Raw genomic sequence first — 19893 nt, forward strand, 5'->3', positions numbered from 1 at the left:
TGGTTCTGGAGTTGTATTTATGTACTGAGCTTTGTTCTGGTGTTGCATATATGTACTGAGCTTGGTTCTGGTGTTGCATATATGTACTGAACTTGGTTCTGGTGTTGTATAACAAAATTACAGGGCAGATGGAATTGTTTCCCAATTGTTTGTATATTTAATGGGAACCTGCCTGGTAGTTTTAATCCCTTGAACTGCCACCATGCGGTAATACATGACCTGACAATATTACCAAACATTCCCCTGTATGTTGTTTTCAGATGCAGAAAAATCTATAAAATCAACTTTTTTAAACCGGCGTACGCTATATACTAATTACTCATTAAAGAGTCATGTGGCGGTGCCGCTGTCCTGAAGAGTCACATAGTCCTGCCTCCAAACCCAATTTTCCATTCTTGATTGACATCCCTCTGGCTGTTATACATCACTACCAGTCTCCTCCAACTTTCTCGGATGTGCCATTGCCTTGTACTACTTGGGCACACACTGTGCAGTGAGGTGTACTCAGCCCGGCTGCACCACGCATGCCAGTACAAGGCAACGGCGCATTCGTAAGAGTTTGAGGAGGCTGCTAGTGATGTAGAACAGCTAGGGGGATGTCAATCAAAATCTGGGGGGGGGGGGGGGGGGCGCCATTTCAATTTACGCCTCAGGCAAAAGAAAAGCTAGAATCGGCCCTGTGGACAGTGGTAAACACAAGCACCAACATTACAATAACTGCTGTCCCCTGGTGTTTAAAATGACATCTTTCTGAGATTTATTGCTGTGTACTCTGCAATGATGGGAAAGAGCACTGCAGAAAAGAAGTATAGTACTTTCTGGCCGAGCCACAGGTTATCAGCTCTAGACTTGTTTTCTGCACTGATGTCTCGCTCATTAGCGCACATCTCTGGCACCGCAGAGGAAAAGGAGAATCAGTACCTGCACAATCTGCATGTACAAATCAAACCTAACACTAGTTGACTGAGCATCAGCCAATCCGTGATGGGCTTGCTCTTTCTACTGCCCCCTGAGCACAAATATGCATTTGTGTGAGTTTTGTGTCTTCTTCTGTCTCCGTTTTAGTGGCATTTGTGTGCGTGTTGTTTTCAATGTCAGTGGTATGTGTGGTATATGTCTAGTGTGTAAGTGTTATGTGAGGTATGTGTTTAGCGTTTGCGGGGTGTGTTTGGTACGTGTCTAGTGTGTGAGTGGTGTGTGCATCATCTATGCTAGGTGTGAGTAGTGCGTGTTCAATCGGAAAAACCCACTGAATAAAGTTATGTTATTTATACCACACGGTAAACTGCATAAATTTAGGAAGCAAAAAAAAAAGGGGCGAAGTTTCTGGGTTTTTTTTCTATCCCCCCCCCCCCCCAAAAAAAGTTAACAAAAGTTAATCAATAAATTATTTGTACCCCAAAACGGTGCTATTAAAAAATACAACTTGTCCTGCAAGAAACAAGACCTCATACAGCTATGTCGATGCAAAAATAAAAAAGTTATAGCTTTTTGAATGAGACGATGGAAAAACATATAAAAAAAAGCTTGGTCATTAAGGCCTAAAATAGGCTGCTCAGTAAGGGGTTAAATTGTGTATTGTGGTTTTCAATAAATGAAGTTTGGTTGCACCTTACCCTTGACCTGTATGTACACGTGACAGGGAAGGATGAATTTGGCAAGCTGCTTAGCCTAATGTAATCCTGTCGGGCTCTGCTGAGGACCGCTCATTTCAGGAGTCCAGTCCCTAGGATCATTTTACAGGACAAAAATGTAGGTGCCTTTTGATGACTTGTGGCTGGTCCATAGAGAATACAGCACCACAATTGTAAAGATGTGATGCCAATAGTTTATCTAGATTCAGCTCTGTCTATTCAATCAGTAATTGATTCCTGTTTCCCCATTAGAGATTGTCATGGGATATTGATTTAATATGCCATAATTGTCTCATTTTGAGACCTCCACCAGTCATTAGAATGTTCGTGCCCATTGCCAGCGGAGATTTTATAGAGAACTTTCCGCTAGAAACCCAGTGGATATCCATGTTCTCCAAGTCGTCGGGGGTCTGAACACCACATCAGTATGCCATAAAAGTCTCTAGTGGAAAACTATTTGATATTGATACCAGTGTTTACCGTTTCTTTTATGGGAGTCAAACAAGATCTCAAGAACAATGCAGTATTTCCAATACTTAAAATTAAGTAAATAATTTTTTTGCTCTGATTTAATAATCTATTTTTTCTTTTTTTTACCTTTTAGATCATTCAACTTCCAGTGGTACATCCACATGTAAGCCAGTGAACCTGCTGGTCTGTCTTCCAACTGCCCATGTCATGCCCTCTACAGCCAGGTCGTCATTGCCCAGACGTAGAGAGGACATGCTGGGCACTTCCTGTTGGGATAGCGGCTATTCTTTGCCTGGGGCTGGTAGAACATATGGGTATTCTGACACTCCACTTGACATGAAGGACTCCAGGCCCATGAAGAAGTGGTCATCCCTTTCTAAATTGAGCACGCAGGATGCCTTTGTTCAGGATGGCCGGGTGGACAAAGTTGAGTCACGGCATAGCCTTGAACGCATGGGTCGAGAGAGTTCTCTGTCCCAGCAGTCGCGAGTCTATAGGCCCGCATGTCTGCACTACAGCATGGAAGCTCTCAAACTGGATGATAAGGATGTAGAGAAGAAAGATTTTATGGATATAGACCTCAAATATAAATATGACAGCTGCAGCAGTAGTGACTTTACTAAATCTACTACACAAAGTAGGAGGCATACCTTGGATATGACCTACAGTGCCTTACCGGAAAGTAAGCCTTCTACTGGTGACCCATATGTGCAAAAAAACACTTATTTTGGATACCAGGCTGGAGTCCCCCTTCAGTCCTCCTTAAGAACTCAGATGTGGCTTTCCGATCAGCTCCATGCAAATTCTCAAGACAGGCGAACTCCAGAGGAATCCTGTTTGTCCGCTTGGAATCCCTTAGAACATCTTCGTCAAGATACTGAGCCTACGCAGGTACTTACTATATAAATTTGATTATGCTGCCACCTTGTGGTCACTCTTTACAATGGCATGCATATTGTTACACTTATTATTCACAAGGAAAGTAAAGATAAATAGTCAATATTTTGTATTACAATTTTGTTTGTATTATGGCTACACATTTAATATTGAAATTTCTTGGTCAGTATCCTTTTTTTACCAGAAGTTAAAAATAAATTGCCTAAAGTGTTTGTCTTTTTAAATAAGGTCATACATACATGTACTGAAATACTTCACGGATGGAATTGCAATGTATTTTTATACTGCGTATTTCTAGCCATTGGAATTCAGGAGGTAAAGTCAGGAGGTCTGTGTCGCATTCTTAGGAAGAGGTATAAAACCCCAGACCAGACTGTCACAGTGAATATCAATAATGTGCAGATATATTTCGTTTTGTGTGTGTAAAGGAGGGTTACCCGAAGAAAGTAAAAAAACAAAAAAAAAGATTAAATGTGAAAACTTACTTCATTTTTTCTTCTGTATTCTTTTTTTAAAGGGAACCTTTTACTAGCCCATACATGTGCAGGTGAGTGCAGCATGTAATAGGCACTGCTGCATAAACCAAGTCTCACTTTAATTTTTTTTATATCCACCTCGGTTATTTAGATATCGGTGCCGTTATATTTGGCGCCCAATATGTAAATAACCCCCTGAGCTGTCAATGGGGCGTTTTCTTTATTTCTAAATGGCATGGGGGCGTGTTACTTATCGCTCTGACATTGTCCAATCAGCTAAGGACAACATAGATGGCTTGTGCTGTGTGTGATCTCTCTCTCTCGAGATCAGTCTTTCTTTCACTGTCTGAAAGAATGCCGCCGCTATGGAACAGAAGAGGAGAAGAATAATTCACCTTCTTCTCTTCTGTTCCGTGGCGGTGGAGGAGCTGTGCGTGCATGCGCGCGCATTCTCTCCTCTCTCCAGCTCTTGTCAGACAGTGAAAGAAAGAAAGACTGTGTGATCTCGCAAGAGAGAGAGTGTGAGGCAGTGACTCTGTAAGGTGGCACACAAAGTACGAATGGCTCCCTAAGGCTAAATTCTCAGGTCCGTGAGACGGAACGGCCGTCACACGGCCGTTTTCAGAACAATGAGGTTCTATTCACACAGCCGTTTTCTTAACGGCCCATGTATACCAGCCGTCAAAAAGTAGGACATGTCCTATTTTTGGCCATTTTCACAGCCAGACAGCTCCCATGGTAGTCAATGGATCAGTTTCTACCGGTCGTTTTTCAGGAATGAACCCTTGTAATGGCCGGTACAAACTGAACCTGGCCAAGGACTACCCGCACACTGCGCCACTTTGAGTTCTGAGCCCGGGGAAGCCCCTGACCGCACTGTCCATATATGGGCAGTGATGTCGGGCTTTCAACTATGGAGTCCCCAGCCAGAGCATCGCAAGATCTCTGGCTGGGGACTCCTGTCTTGGGAAAGCCCTTCACGTTACTGTCCATGTACGAACAGTGGCGTCAGGGGATCCCTCTGACACCCCCATGTAGATAGCACCCCCTGTAGATAGGCCCCCCACCCGTAGATTGCAGCCCCCCTTGTAGATAGTATACCAACACCGCCCCCCCCCCCCCATGGAGGAGCGGAATCCTCTCCTGGAGAATCCCCTTGTGTCACTATCCATATGTGGACAGTGACGTCCGGGGCTGCTCTTGATGTGGAATCCCCAGCCAGAGCGCTGCCGACGCTTTGGTGGAGGATTCCGCTCTTAGAGGAAGCCCCTGACGTCACTGGACAGAGACGTCAGGTGCTCAGTCTATGAGCGGAATCGACGGCCAGAGGGATTCTGTTCCTACAAGGAGTTACAGGGGGCTGCTATCTACACGGGTGTCTACAGGAGACACTGGCGCTATCTACATGTGCTCTGTGGCACTATGTGGGCTCCCGCACTTTGTATGTGGGCACTGGTACTATGTGGGCACTGTGGCTCGATCTATAGTGGGCACTGTGTTACTATTTGGGCTCTGTGGCATTATCTAGTGGGCACTGGCTCTATGTGGGCATTATCTACACTGGGCACTGTGGCACTATCTACAGGGACATTGCGGCACTATCTACGTGGGCACTGTGGTGTTTTCAGGGGGTTTGGACAAAAAATAAAACCGACAAATTAAATCCATGACAAAGGGACATTAAAAATGGACAGACAAACCGGAAATGGATGAAAATTTGGAGACACAGTGATTCAAAATGCCCATGAAATACTGTCCGTTGATCAGTTTTTACTGTTCATTCTTTTATACTGTTGTGTGAATGTGGCCTATATCTGAACCCATAGGCACTGAGTGTGGTGCCTCTTGAAGCATCTTTCAGTCCTTGTACTGTCCCCTAGAATACCTCCAGGATACAGCATGCAATGAAGCAGGTCACTTATTTTCTTACAGATTACTTTCGGATCTGTACATAAAACCTCTGTGCCTCCAAATAAAATCAGAGGCATGTGAAGCTACAGTATATGCACTTCTACAATGTGCAACATTTCACAGATCTGTACAAAGCGGACCCTTAATACAACAAATATATGGAACGTAGTAATAGGTCCAATATAAGTAGTTGTTCTGCATTATTTGATAGGTGTATATTTTCAGGTCCACGGGTAATACAGATGATGATATGAATAAATTGTGTAGTCCTCTGACTGTCAGATTAAGGAGCGGTTATTTGGCAGGCATGTGTGTAATCCTTTGTGATGTCCTGTGGATGTCGCTGTTGTCTTCCATAGATGAAGGCTGCTGCTCTAAGCAGGAATGTTTTTCCCATATTCTCCTTCTGAAAATATTTTGGCAATGCTGCTGTACCGAAGTGATTAATGTAATAGGATTACCATGTGAATAGATAGTTTATTAAACTATAATCTTTTAAACAATTTCACGGTTATGGAAGTAGTTTACTTATGGCAGTCAGAATAAAGCTTGGGTACAACCTGCAGCGTTTGTGTGACATGACTTGATTTCCAGTTAGCTTTGTGACATTTTATTCTAACAGAGTGAGGCCTCATGCACACGACCGTATTTTTTCCCACCCGTAAATAGTGGCGTAAATACGGGTCCGGTGTCACACGTATTCGACCCGTTTTGCACCAGTATTTACGAACCCGTGCCCGTAAATATGGGTCCGGTGTCACCCGTATTCCACCCGTATTTACGGGCACGTTTTTGGCGGCAAAATAGCACTGCACTAATCGGCAGCCCCTTCTCTCGATCAGTGCAGGATAGAGAGAAGGGACAGCCCTTTCTGTAATAAAAGTTAAAGAAATTCATACTTACCCGGCCGTTGTCTTGGTGACGCGTCCCTCTCTTCACATCCAGCCCGACATCCCTGGATGACGCGGCAGTCCATGTGACCGCTGCAGCCTGTGATTGACCTGTGATTGGCTACTTCGGTCACATGGGCGGTAACGTCATCCAGGACGTCGGGCCGGATGTCGAGAGGGACGCGTCACCAAGGCAACGGGCGGGAGACCGGACTGGAGGAAGCAGGAAGTTCTCGGTAAGTATGAACGTCTTTTATTTTTATGTTTTACAGGTTTATTCTGATCGGTAGTCACTGTCCAGGGTGCTGAAAGAGTTACTGCCGATCAGTTAACTCTTTCAGCTCCCTGGACAGTGACTATTTACTGACGTCGCTTAGCAACGCTGCCGTAATGACGGGTGCACACATGTAGCCACCCGTCATTACGAGAGCTCCATAGACTTCTATGGACTGTCCGTGCCGTTATTACGGCCTGAAATAGGACATGTTCTATCTTTTTCAACGGCACGGGCACCTTCCCGTGAGAAAACGGGAAGGCACCCGTCGCCAATAGAAGTCTATGAGCCCGTTATTACGGGTCGTGATTACGACCCGTAATAACGGGAGTTTTTACGGTCGTGTGCATGAGGCCGTACTCTGACCTTTAAAGAGGCTCTGTCACCAGATTATAAATGTCCCATCTACTACATAATGTGATCGGCACTGTAATGTAGATAACAGTGGTTTTTATTTTGAAAAATGATCATTTTTGAGCAAGTTATGAGCAATTTTAGATTTATTCTAATTAGTTTCTTAATGCCCAACTGGGTGTCTTTTAACTTTTGACAAAGTGGGCGTTGTAAAGAAAAGTGTATGACGCTGACCAATCAGCGTCATACACTTCTCTCCATTCATTTCCATTTGTGCTCCGCACAGCGTGATCTCGCTGTGCTGTCACATACACCCACATTAACTTTACTGAAGTGTCTTGAGAGTGAATAGACATCGCCTCCAGCCAGGACGCGATGTCTATTCACAATCCTGACACTTCGGTAAAGTTTGTGTGGGACTTCCTCACAGCGAGATCACACTGTGAATGACCGCACAGCTGTGCTGTGTGATTAAGTCCCACAAAAACGTTAACAGAAGCCTGTAAAAATGACTATATACTGCATTCGTATTGCAGTTTATTGTACCAGCGATCTAACGATCCCCTAAGGGGATGATAAAGTATATAAAAAAAGTTTTTAGTAGTGAAAAAGAAAAAAAAACATATTACCCCTAAGTAATATAAAAAAAGTAAACAAAATTGGTATCGCTGCGTCCGAAAAAGTCGGAACTATTACAATATAGTGTTATTTAATGCGCACGGTGAACGCCGTAAAAAATACAAATGTAAAACGCCAAAATCATTTTTTGGTCAACTTAGCTGTAAAAAAAATGTCATAAAAAGTGATCAAAAAGATCTACGTACCAAAAAAATGGTACTGATAAAAACTACAGCTCGTCCCGCAAAATATAAGCCCAAACATTGGCTCAATCGGTGACAAAATTCACAAGTTATGGCTCTCAGAATGTGGCGACACAAAACATTTTTTTTTTAACAAAGTTTATTATCAATAAAAGTAGTAAAAAGTATAAAAAAAACTATATAAATATGGTATCACCGTAATCGTTTTTGAGCCACAGAATATAGATAAGTTGTTGGTTTTACCGCACGGTGAAAGCCGTAAAAACGAAACCCAAAAAACAATTGAGGAATCGCCGTTTTTTCCAACTTCAGCCCGCAAAGCATTTTATTCAATTTCCCAGTACATTATATGGAACTATAAATGGTACCAAAATAAACTACAAGAAGCCCTCACCCCACTCTATTGACGCAGAAATAAGAATGTTATGGCTCTTGGAATACGGGGAGTGAAAAACGAAAATCAAAAATCAAAAAATGGCTTCGTCCCGAAGGTGTTAAACGTTCTTATATTTGGTTAGAGGAAGGTCTGATGTTAAGGATTTGTCATCTTCGTATCAACAATCTTAAATTTGTTTACTTATAACCGCACTTTTACTATAATATATCATGGTGTGTATCTGTAGGTGCCAATGGATGGAACCTGTTGCTTTTTAGTACTATAGACAAGACCATTATCATGACAATCATACAACCGTTCAGATCATTGATGATGATATTTATATACTGAACAGTTTTTCATTAGATTAGTGGCAAATTGATGACCTGAAACAGTGACTCTAAAATCCCTAGCTCTGGTATAGATAGTAAAAATAAGTTACAGTATTATTTGTTTTAATAATGTTTATTTACAGTCACAGTGCACTATCATAGAAAAATTAACGTTTTTTTTATTCTCCATAAGGGTATGTTTACACATTCAGATTTACATGTCGTTTTTTTTATTATTTATTTTCTGAAAATAAAGTGGTGTTATTTCCCCCCCAAAAATACAAACATTTGGCAGACTAGATAGTGGACAGATCTGCTGATTTTTCACTTTTACACATAGCATTATTATTAGTGATGTCAGATATGTAAAATCATAGCATATAATCCCAGCTGTCATTGAACTACTTTTGTGGCAGAATACTTCAATATGGAGTTTTTGTGGATAATGTGGGTAGATCTAATCTATAGCTGTTTGCATCTACAAATAATTATCAAGTGTCATTTATTAACTTGTTATAGAAGTGAATTCAGAAAAAAGTTATACAAAAGTGCAAGTATATGTATAGAAATCAGTGCTTCCTTGCATGCCTTAGTACTAGTGCCCTCTAATTTGTGAAGGAATAGCTAGATCTAAGGTTATTACAGTAAATCATTACGCGTTTTGCTTTCATCAGACGGCTCAAGGTTGACAAATATATACAAGCAGTTCTTTCCAGGGTTTTCTTTTACGCTCCTCAATGATCTGGAACATGTAGATGGAATGGGTAAGCGTTGTTGGCAAGTTGTTGACCATTTGGGTAAATCCAATCCTTGGTGCGGGTACTGACAGACATTCCAGCATGGTATCCATCATGCCAGATGTATGGTCATGTATGACTTTGATACAGATCATCTTCATTTTGTGTGATCTAGGTTCTCCACTAGACTGGTCAGGACAAAGGTTTACACTGATTGGTTGAATTTTAGCACCCAATGTCATCTCAGTTGTCAGAAATGAGTGCGCCTGAAAGTAATGTCCTTGTAACTTGTACTTATGTCCCAGATGGGTTATATGCTCCTTGGTGGCTTTGACTCGTCATGATTCGGTTTCCAGTCAGGGGATCTCACAGTAGTTTTACTAGGATGAACATTAGGAGAAGAACCATGATGATCAGAACAAAATTTAACAGAAGGTTGAGGCCTCTGTTGTTGGCAAGATCCATTGTGTTCAGCCCTCCTTAGTGCTTGTGTCTTTGACTTTTTTTGGTTTTCTTTTTCTCTAGGAAGAAAGTACATTTTACATATTTTGTTATATTTGAGCTCCTTCTTTAAGAGACAATTGATATATAACTAACCTAATACATTCTGGACTCCATTACTATGTGAAACCATAAGGTAAGGCTAAGTTCACACGGGGTGGATACACCGGTACATAGCGTATCCGCCCAGGTGGCCACAGGGAATTCCAGCCGAAAAACCGTACCAAATTGTGGTTCAGATTTTCGGCTGGAGTGTCCGCTGCAGAAAACTGCAGCATTTAGCCGGCCTGCTGGCATGATGATTCACTCCAGGAGGTCGCTGCAGCCTGTAATTGGCTGTAGCAGTGGTCACATGGGATGAAACGTCATCCCAGGAGCTTGGCCCTCTGATGTCATCCAGACCGGTCTTCTGGGATGACGTTTCATCTCTGGTGACCGACGCTACAGCCTGTGATTGGCTGCAGCGGTCACATGGGATGAAACGTCCTCCCACGAGGCCGGCCTGCAGAACGTCAGAGGTAAGTATAAGGTTTTTGTTTTTTCCTAAGTTACGATTTTTACAGCATAATCGCTGCGATTCTGCCGCAAAAGTCGTAACACTTGACTGTTTGTTGCAGGTTTTAGATCCCCATCGAATTCAATGGGGAAAACACAAAACAAAATAGCAGCGATTCCGCCACCACAATTGACATACTGCGGCTTAAAAAAACGCACCGCAGGTCAATTTGTGTGCGGAATCTCCACATATCACGTACGCAGTGTATTGATGAAATTTCTTGAAATCTCATCCACGCCTCTGCTACTGTATTATGCTGCGGATGTTCTGCAACCAAATACTTTGTGAAAAATCTGCAGTATTAACGCCACGTGTGGACTAGCCCTAATGACAACAATTATCAATTTAACAATCGTGTGAAAAAATACCTTAAACGGGTTTTCCAGTCCCTAAAAATTGATGGCCTATCCTCAACTTACGAGCGCTGCACCCCTTTCAAAATAGCTGATCAGCGGGGATCCTGGGAGTCGGACCCCAATAGATCAGCATAGGCCAGGATAGGCCATTAATTTTTAGGGACCCCTTTAAGCTCACCCCCTATATCTTGTCATTGAAGGGTTTGTTTGAATTCGACCTTCCATCCACACACTATAAATCTTCTGGAGTAATGACGTTATTGCTATGGAGGAGTGTATATTGAAGGCACGTGACCTATGGTAACCAATTGGTCTTCCCTATTTGGGCTCAACAGGTTATGGTGTTTTTGGTGTTATTTCTGTTGTCAGGTGTAAATAAGCAGCTATCAGACCCTTTTAGTGAAAAAACGAGGATCAGGCAGTAACAATTTTAAGATATAGGATTCATGCTTCAACCCAACATCTGCCAGGTTGTAATTGGGATATGCAAAGTAAAATCTCATGTTTGCGGTCATCATAATTCTCACCGTACTCCCACTATCTCCACCATAAACATGAATGCTCAGATCAGCCGAACATATATGTTTATTGCCATAGGGGTGGAAGAGAAGTTGCTGCTTTATACTACTTTGACCGTTTTGAATGATTTTTATCGAAGGTCTATGGCCTGCTTAAAGTTGATCAACACTTTAGATGTTCAACAACTATGCCTCCCCACTCTCCTATACACATGTATGCTCAGGGTGCATGCGTTTTAAACGGGGAGAGCGAATAAGCCATGGCACACACCTCTGACAGGTGCTTATCTCCTGCGGGAAAAGAGGACTGGGCATGTTGAAATCCAACATTCCGATCCTTCTTTCCACTGACATCAGAGGAAAGTTGGGACACCCCATACACGTTATATGCGTAAGGGCACCTTAAAGAGTCTCTGTCACCAGATTATAAGTGCCCTATCTCCTACATAATCTGATCGGCGCTGTAATGTAGATAAGAACAATGGTTTTTATTTTGAAAAATGATAGTTTTTGAGCAAGTTATGAGCAATTTTAGATTTATGCTAATTAGTTTCTTAATAGACAACTGGGCGTGTTTTTGCTTTTTACCAACTGGGCCGTTGTGAAGAGAAGTGTATGACGTTGACCAATCAGTGACCAATCAGTGTCATACACTTCTCATTGTTCCAGCCCATTGTTATATTGTGATTCTGCAGTGAAAGAAGCTGGGCTGGAACAATGAGAAGTGTATGATGCTGATTGGTCACTGATTGGTCAGCCTCATACACTTCTTTACAACACCCAGTTGCTAAAAAGCAAAAACACGCCCAGTTGTCTATTAAGAAACGAATTAGCATAAATCTAAAATTGATCATAACTTGGTAAAAAATTATTGTTTTTCAAAATAAAAACCACTGTTGTTATCTACATTACAGTGCCGATCATATTATGTAGGGGATAGGGCACTTATAATCTGGTGACAGCCTCTTTAAGACTAGAGTTCAGAGTTTGTCAAATGTAACCCCATTGTCAAGCCCCTGTTTTCAGTGGTTTATGATCATGTATTTACCCTTGTATAAAGCAATTGTATTGATAACTAATCGATGTGAATGTAGGGAAAGATCAATGATAAAACTATCCTGATTGATCTTGCTGCCATAAAAATTATTATCATTGGCACAATCTATAGATGTAAACGCCGCTTGTAACGAAAAGTAGCTGTTGATGTCTAACACCTTCTCACACGAGTCATCGCAAGGCAATAATGATTCTCACCGTCAGGCCGGGAAGAACTCCTTCCCGACTGCTGCAAGACTCGTCATAATGGAAATGTCCATCAGATCCTTGGCTCCAATTTTTTCCTAACCACCGTGCGAAAAATCATTGCATATAAAGGGATCACAAGTGACTGGACGAGTTGTCATTTTCTACTTGCTGGAAGAATGAGTCAACGGTTTGTGTCCTGAGCTGCTATTCAAACTAATGTTTATTTTCATTTTTATTAATCCGTTTCATTTTTTATTTTTAGTAAAAGTAAAACTTCGTAGCACTTTTAAGGAATAGCTTGCAGTCGTCGTCATCCCCCTGATTTTTGGATGGCGGTCATCATTGAGTTACCATGGCAGTTAGACAATATTATGCAGTGTTGAACTTTTAAACTGGGAACATTTTCATAGTCTTTATTATTGTAATAATCCCAGATAATTGTAAGACTGATATCCCGCAGTGCTAAGATAAATAATACTTTTCTTGCCTGATAAATGCACTTAAAGAGGCTCTGTCACCAGCTTTTCAAACCCCTATCTCGTATTGCAGCAGATCGGCGCTGCAATGTAGATAACAGTAACGTTTTGTTTTTTTCAAAAACAAGCATTTTTGGCCAAGTTATGAGCATTTTAATATTTATGCAAATGAGCCTTAAGTACAACTGGGCGTGTTTACAGTAAAAGTCCAACTGGGCGTGTATTGTGTTCGTTACATCTGGGCATTTTTACTTGTTTTACTAGCTGGGCGTTGGGAATGGAAGTGTATGATGCTGACGAGAAGTATCATCCACTTCTCTTCGTTACACACAGCGTGTCCTCGCGAGATCACGCTGTGACGTCACTCACTTCCTCCCACAGGAACTTCATCGTTGGATGAGCGAGGACACGCTGTGTGTCTGTGAACTGCCAGAAGCTGGGTGGTAACAAAGAGAAGTGGATGATGCTGATTCGTCAGCATCATACACTTCTATTCACAACGCCCAGCTAGTAAAACAAGTAAAAATGCCCAGATGTAACACACAATACACGCCCACTTGGACATAACTTTAAACACGCCCAGTTGTACTTAAGAAAGGCTCATTTGCATAAATATAAAAATGGTCATAACTTGGCCAAAAATGCTCGTTTTTGAAAAAAACAAAAAACGTTATTGCAGCGCCGATCTGCTGCAATAGGAGATAGGGGTTTGAAAAGCTGGTGACAGAGCCTCTTTAAATGCGTTTTGAAAGTTTGCTTAACTATTGCTTACTATGTGTAGCATAGGAATCCTGCAGATACCACTCTGTGCGGAGCCTTTATTTGGTATTTCGTAATAATCTTCCCTTTTCTCATTATTGCAATAGTTGCTTGTAAATTATAATCATTCTGTATTGGAAACTAGCTCTGCATGCACTGGTGGGCTTGTTTTTTAAGCCAGCAGCTTGTCTGAACAGGCCGAGCTGCAGTACAGAGTGGAGGGAATGAGCATTAGACATAGGTGTCATACACATTAGATATTTCTCTGTGGAGCTGGCTGATATTGACTGGGCTGACGGCCGTCTATCCACTAACCCTTGTCGGTGTAGGCAAAGGACCGTGGGGTTGAATTTTAATCTGTTCAACCAGATTCAGAAACAGGGAGTGTAATTAAAAGGATATTCCCATAAGGAACATTTATGACACATCAACAGGATATGTCCTAAATGTCAGATAGATGCGGGTCCCACATCTGGGACCCGCACCGATCTCTAGAACGGGGACCCCTAATCCCCGTTATAGCTTTGTGTGCTCACGCTGACTCCCGGCCACTTCCTGATTGCATGGTCGAGAGTTATGGAAGCAGCGCAACTTGCTGAGCTACTCTGTTTCCGTAACTCCCATAGTAGTGAATGGCAGTTACGGAGGCAGCGGAGCATGAGCGCATCTATCTGACATGACATAACCAGTGGATATGTCCTAAATGTCTCTGATGGGAAAAACCCTTTAAAGTCAGGGTTGTAGGGACATGTGTCAAGTGATCACTGCAGCAGAATATCTCGGGGTACTCACGGGGGTAGAGGAGCCACCAACTGTTTTATAGTCCCTTGATTGGTACTTCAAGGAGACTTTTAAGTGGGTGCTTTCTAGATTAGGGTATGTTCACGTAGCGTAAACACTGCAGATTTGCCTCAATGGATTTCGTTGTGGAAAATGGAAGCATATTTCAGTAGCAGCAGAGTGGATGAGATGTGAAAAAAATCTCATCCACATGCTGTGTAAAAATTCTGGTGAAAAAACTTTCATAAATTGACCTGCAGTGCGTTTTGTTTTTTTTTTGATCCGCAAGCATGTCAATTTATGCTTTGTAATCGCTGCTTTTCTGTTGTGGGTTTTCTCCATGGAATTCAATGGGGGAGGTAAAGGCCGCAACAAATGGTAAATGTTGCTATTTCTCCGCCGCAAAAATCGCAACTCCCCCCAAAAAATGTTTCTATTGTAAAATTAATAAAAACGTTTTTATGCTTCCAGCTCGGCTGTTGTCATAGCGATGCTTTTCTCTGTCTTCCGTGCAGCCCGGCCTCCTGGGATGACGTTTCATCCCAGGTTACTGCTGCAGCGTCATCCCAGGAGGCCGGCCAGGACAAAAACAGAAGAAAGCGTTGCTATGGCAGCAGAGAACGGGGTAAGTATAAACTGTTTTTTTGTTTTTTCCGTAGCGGAGATTCCGCCCGAAAAACTGCACCACAATTTGGTGCGATTTTTTTTAATATTTTTTTTCTGGCAGAATTCCTGTGGTTCCAGGACGGATACACCTTGTACTTTTACACAGCGCATCAACCCTGTGTAAACATGGCCTTATTGTCATTAGGGCATCTGTAAGATGTGCATGTAAAGGAACCAAATGTGAAAGGCTTTTTGGTTGGTATGCGAATCTTACATTTTCTAATCTCATAGATCGAAGTGCAGACAGTCTTTTCCTGTCTAGCAAATCAAAGTGTACAAATACTTTTACAACAAATCTAAAGTCAAAAGTGACATTGTGTGGTGTGATCATGCTTTTATTCAGTTATTTTACTCCATGGCGACATGCTACAAATCTGTACGTCTATATAAGATTGCATTATAGGCTGGAGAGCAATGTGTTACAGTAGATTTATTACACAATAATATAAATATCAATTTACAAGTGAAAAGAAGTCATCAGACACTGCATACAAAGCCAAGAAATGGTGCACGGTGATCACATCTTTATGGCGGTGCTTCACTAGGTTTAGTCTGTCTGGAGGGGATCTACCGCAGTGGAGAACATCAGAGGAGCATCACAATGATACAGATGAGAAGAAGACAGATGAGAATCAGGGAAAAATTGACAAAGAGTTCCTGTAGGTTTTTGCGGGTCTGCGGGTTGACCTCAATATTTGAGGCTCTCCTCATTGCAGATCGGGTTATGTGCTGGACTTTATCCATGGCTAGAGAAGGACAGAGGGTGATGGGTTATAGAAGAGGTGCAGAAAGAGACGGAGTGCTTCCCGTACTGAGGACCTTAGTCTTCTCCCTGACTTTACAGATCCTCTGGTGAAGCTGAGTGAGCAGGAGAGTGAAAGTTAGAAAACTCAGAGTGAAAGGGAATCATGCAAATTTAATAAACGAAATCCAACCATTTCCATGAATGTATTGACGTGCATTGAACCTGTATGACTTACACCATCTAGCTTTCTAGATCTGATCGGTAAATGCTCATTTCTAAATCACTTCTCCTTTACTCCAAAGTCAACTAGTATTAATAATGTTAGTGATCAAACTGTGTCGTGATGTGTAAAACATGCAACTCGTAGAAGACAACTATGTTGTAAATTCTCTTCTCCTGCCTCCTTACAGTATGAAGAGTTATTGAATGTTCTCTGCCTTACATATGAACTATAGTGTATTCTCTAGTCCATATTAGGCTACGAGACACATGCCGTCAGTCCTGGCACTGTAATATTTCAGCTTTGGCTTTATAATGCGTCCTTAGACAGAGATATAAACCAGACACATATAGACTTGCTGTACTAGGTCTGCTTCACATACATGTCTCCAACATGAGCACAGCAATGCTTGGATGATGGAGATTGATCCTAGTATGTCTTCCAGTGAGTGGCCTGGTCATAGCTCCTAGGTTGCAGTGTTCACTATTATTTGGAACCATTTTTAGTAGTATATGTTGTTTTATATATTATTTATAAAGATATTATGGATCCATATTTTCCATTTGACATCAAAGGTTTCCTGCGTGATGGTCCGTTTGACTTGCCACACTGAAGACCTGGTATCTAGTTACCTAATCCCATGTAGACAGGGTGACTGTACTGCTAGTCCTAGGATTTCATACGTTTGCGATGATATTTTCACTAATCCCATGGTTCTGTTCTCATCTGATCTATGAGTTTTGTGTGGCATTGCTCGAGTTGTGTGTTTGTGCCCCCTAAACCCACATGAGCGTGTTATGGATAAAAGGGGATTTTCAGAAGGTCACAAGTTGGAATAAGACACAAGTTAAAAATACTTGTAAATACTTTAGTCCTTTGTTGTGTTGGCTGCCTTGTAGGTGATGTGGCTTGGCGGGGCTCCTGCTGTTATTCCTGGTAAACAATGGATTATTGCATTAACTGGTTTTACAGCAGCTGCCTAGGAAGCTGCTCATGTGTGAAGCTTTCACCGATCAATTATAATAAATGATATCGCTAGATCCGGAACAGATGTAATGTGGGGTTGTCCTGTTGACAGAACGTTGTCTGGGAATATAGGGACTCTTCCAGTTCCCAGTTAGTGTATACAAGCGTTCTACTATATTCCGCTATATCTTGGTGGAATGCCTTCCATTTCCTTTGCACTAAGGAAGGGAGCTCTGAGGAAACGGCTGCTGTGTTGTGTGCTACTGAACCTTCCAGGGTCAAGTTAAAGATAACCACTGGGTGACATCATCACGTCAACTTCATGTCCGGCAGGTCAAACACTGAACCTCTATCTCCCATACTGAGGGAAAATCTATGAACCAAAGTGTTAATACCTACTCTGTGCTGTGCACTGTATGATGAATTATTCTCTACTATATGTCGGTAATCTAACATGGCATAGTCTTTTTCAGACTAGCTTCGGTCCTCCAGATCCCCCCCCCCTTCATATATCATAGAGTATACATCCACTACTTGATGAATGTACTTATGACTATTTTCTGGTGTTTTATAAATGGTTAATTCACAATGTGATGAAACCTCCCGCTACTTTCTGATCTACTTTATATATCAATTGCTCAGTTTTCAACATATGTGCTTGCAGATCGAGAATAGAAACCTTTTTGTTTACATTGAGAGGATGAAGAATTGTACAGACCTAGTTCTTCTCACAAAGCTGCCAGGATCTTCGATAAGAAGGCTGTAATACACTGTAACAAGCTGTACACCTGGGTGAGCAGCACATTTTCAGGATATATTTTAGGCCATTCGATTAATTTTAAATAAAAAGCGGTGTACCCCTTTAATGCAGATTAGATGAATTACAATACGGCTCAGATGGGCCATTCCTTCCCATGAAATGGACAACCGCATGTCGCCTCTCAGATCTCGAAATGACAAAGTCAATGGAATTTTCGCTCTCCAGAGAATTCTCTGCTCGCTGTTACGCAGACTTGCTCAGTGAGGAATTTTCCAAACATCTGCTGTATGTTTATCTGCGTTATATCATTTTAATCTGTCCTTTAATCTGTCATTTTTTAATACGTGCTTTTCAACTTTTGTTTTTTATTTATTCATTATTGATAGTAAATAAGTGTTTAGAAACATAGGGGGTCACAATATGCACAAATCAGGGTCACCTAGTTCTCAGAAGGTCCTAACTCTTGACTAGAACATAGAACAATGGTTTTTAGATGTATTGACTACCCCGAGTGTCTGATAATAATGCACATTAGATGCCTGCCTGCCCTGTTCACATTGGCGCATAAAGCCTTACCTTACTGTTTAGTGGTGGTGGAGAAGGTCGAGGTCAGTGTGTCTTGGGCTACAGGAAAGTCTTCTTCCAGCCTCCCTGGAGTTGTGTGGCAACGTCTGAAGTTTGTCACTCAGTTTATGGGAACAATTGAGGAGGTGTGGAAGGAAGGGAGAGGGGGCTGGCTGTATAAAACAGAACTTTCAGAGGCCGGGCTATTGACATCACACTGGAATGTTGCCGTTTGGATTTGCAGCCATTTGATTCATTACAGCAGTGATAAAGCAGTAGTCAGGATTGCGTATACAGCCTTGTATTCATGTTTAGTGCCTCTGTTCAGTGTGTCTAGTGATCATTATTAAGTGTTGATCCAGAACAATCCTGGATTTGAAGACATTTTTGCATTTTTAAATTAGGTTTTCAACTCTCTTCATGATTATTTTTTTTTATTTAAATAGAACTGTTCCATATGTCTTAACTGTATAGTCTTATATAATATTGCTTTTTCTTTTTGGATATATTGAGCTTCTATATTCAGCACCTGGTTTTATTGATAACCTCCTGAGAGATATATTTGATTTTTATACTGAGGCCAGAGTTACATATGAAGACTTTGTAATAGACCAGTGTACCATAGGACATTATTTCAGCGTGGTTTATATAGCGCCAACGTATCACTCACATTTTTCCCTGTCCCCAGTGTCAATCTAATTTCCTTATCTCAGACATACATACCAGTTTTATAAGAACCATTGAAACTATAGTATGTTGGTTTTTTTTTGGTGTGGGAGAAAATATGCAGAGAACATACAAACTCCATGCACATGTTGACCTTGGTCGGATTCGAACCCATGACGCCAGTGCTGCATTGCAACAGAGTTAACTACTGAGGCTCTGTGCTGCCCTAGTACATTACCAAGAAGGTCTGAGCTGAAAATTTACGCTAGTAATACTTTGTGTGGATAGGGAAGGTTTACAGGAAAAGTTGTTCCCATGCCATCCCCATAATCTGATCAGTTTACAAGCTGTGATCATAGTAATAACTGATCGCCCGAGATTATGTTCAGATCTGATAGTCCATTTACTTATTATTAACATTGGGTGCATTTCTGGTTGGATTTTGGATGGATCACAGCTGAGGTTGTTAGACACAGCTCTTGAATTGTGTAGGTTTTTTTATTTTTTTTCACCCTCTTAAGTCTTGCACAGAAAGATTTACACTAGAGTCTCCACCGAAAGATTTGTGTAGGTTTTACAGCTATATCAGTGGAAACGTAAAGTCAGCTGAAGGTTTTCTTTCCATACCTTCCCTAAAAAGGAAAATTCATTAATGCCACTGCATTAAACAAAAACTGATGCGACTGCTCCTTCCGGCATGTCCGCTGCCGTTAGTGCTGTAGTAGTATCGCTGACATGGCATTGGTTGTGTAGATAGCTAGCAGACTGTGAGTTACCCTACAAAGCTCAGGAGGTTATATACTCCATAGATCAAATAATTTTCTTGTACTTTTAACCCTTTTATTTCTCATTTTAGTAGATTGTAAGAGTTTGTTGGCCTAATGCATTGCACTTTATTTGATTTGCCCATTGCTAGCACTAAGGGTTCATGGTTGGAAGAAC

General features: G+C 41.6%; 2 protein-coding genes across 3 annotated transcripts in view; one reads left to right on the plus strand and one right to left on the minus strand.

The window, feature by feature from the left end:
- CEP85L (centrosomal protein 85L) overlaps nt 1-19893 on the plus strand; it is a 127168-nt gene that overhangs the window by 59342 nt on the left and 47933 nt on the right. Inside the window, exon 3 of the mRNA XM_075862417.1 lies at nt 2239-2996. Coding sequence (XP_075718532.1) covers nt 2239-2996 — 758 coding nt within the window. The remainder of the gene's footprint in view (nt 1-2238; nt 2997-19893) is intronic.
- On the minus strand, nt 8573-18422 carry PLN (phospholamban). Of its 2 annotated transcripts, none has more exons than XR_012883200.1 (2): nt 18298-18422; nt 8573-9694 (listed from the first exon to the last, which is right to left on the minus strand). XR_012883200.1 is itself a non-coding variant. In XM_075862416.1 (2 exons), exon 2 carries the CDS (start codon nt 15772-15774, stop codon nt 15616-15618), a length of 159 nt encoding a protein of 52 aa, XP_075718531.1. In that variant the 5' UTR covers nt 15775-15888; nt 18298-18422; the 3' UTR covers nt 15447-15615. The 2 variants fall into 2 exon arrangements, 1 of the variants encoding a protein (XP_075718531.1); XM_075862416.1 differs by lacking the exon at nt 8573-9694 and adding an exon at nt 15447-15888.

This window comes from Rhinoderma darwinii, chromosome 4 (genome assembly GCF_050947455.1).
Source record: "Rhinoderma darwinii isolate aRhiDar2 chromosome 4, aRhiDar2.hap1, whole genome shotgun sequence".
Lineage (NCBI taxonomy): Eukaryota > Metazoa > Chordata > Amphibia > Anura > Rhinodermatidae > Rhinoderma > Rhinoderma darwinii.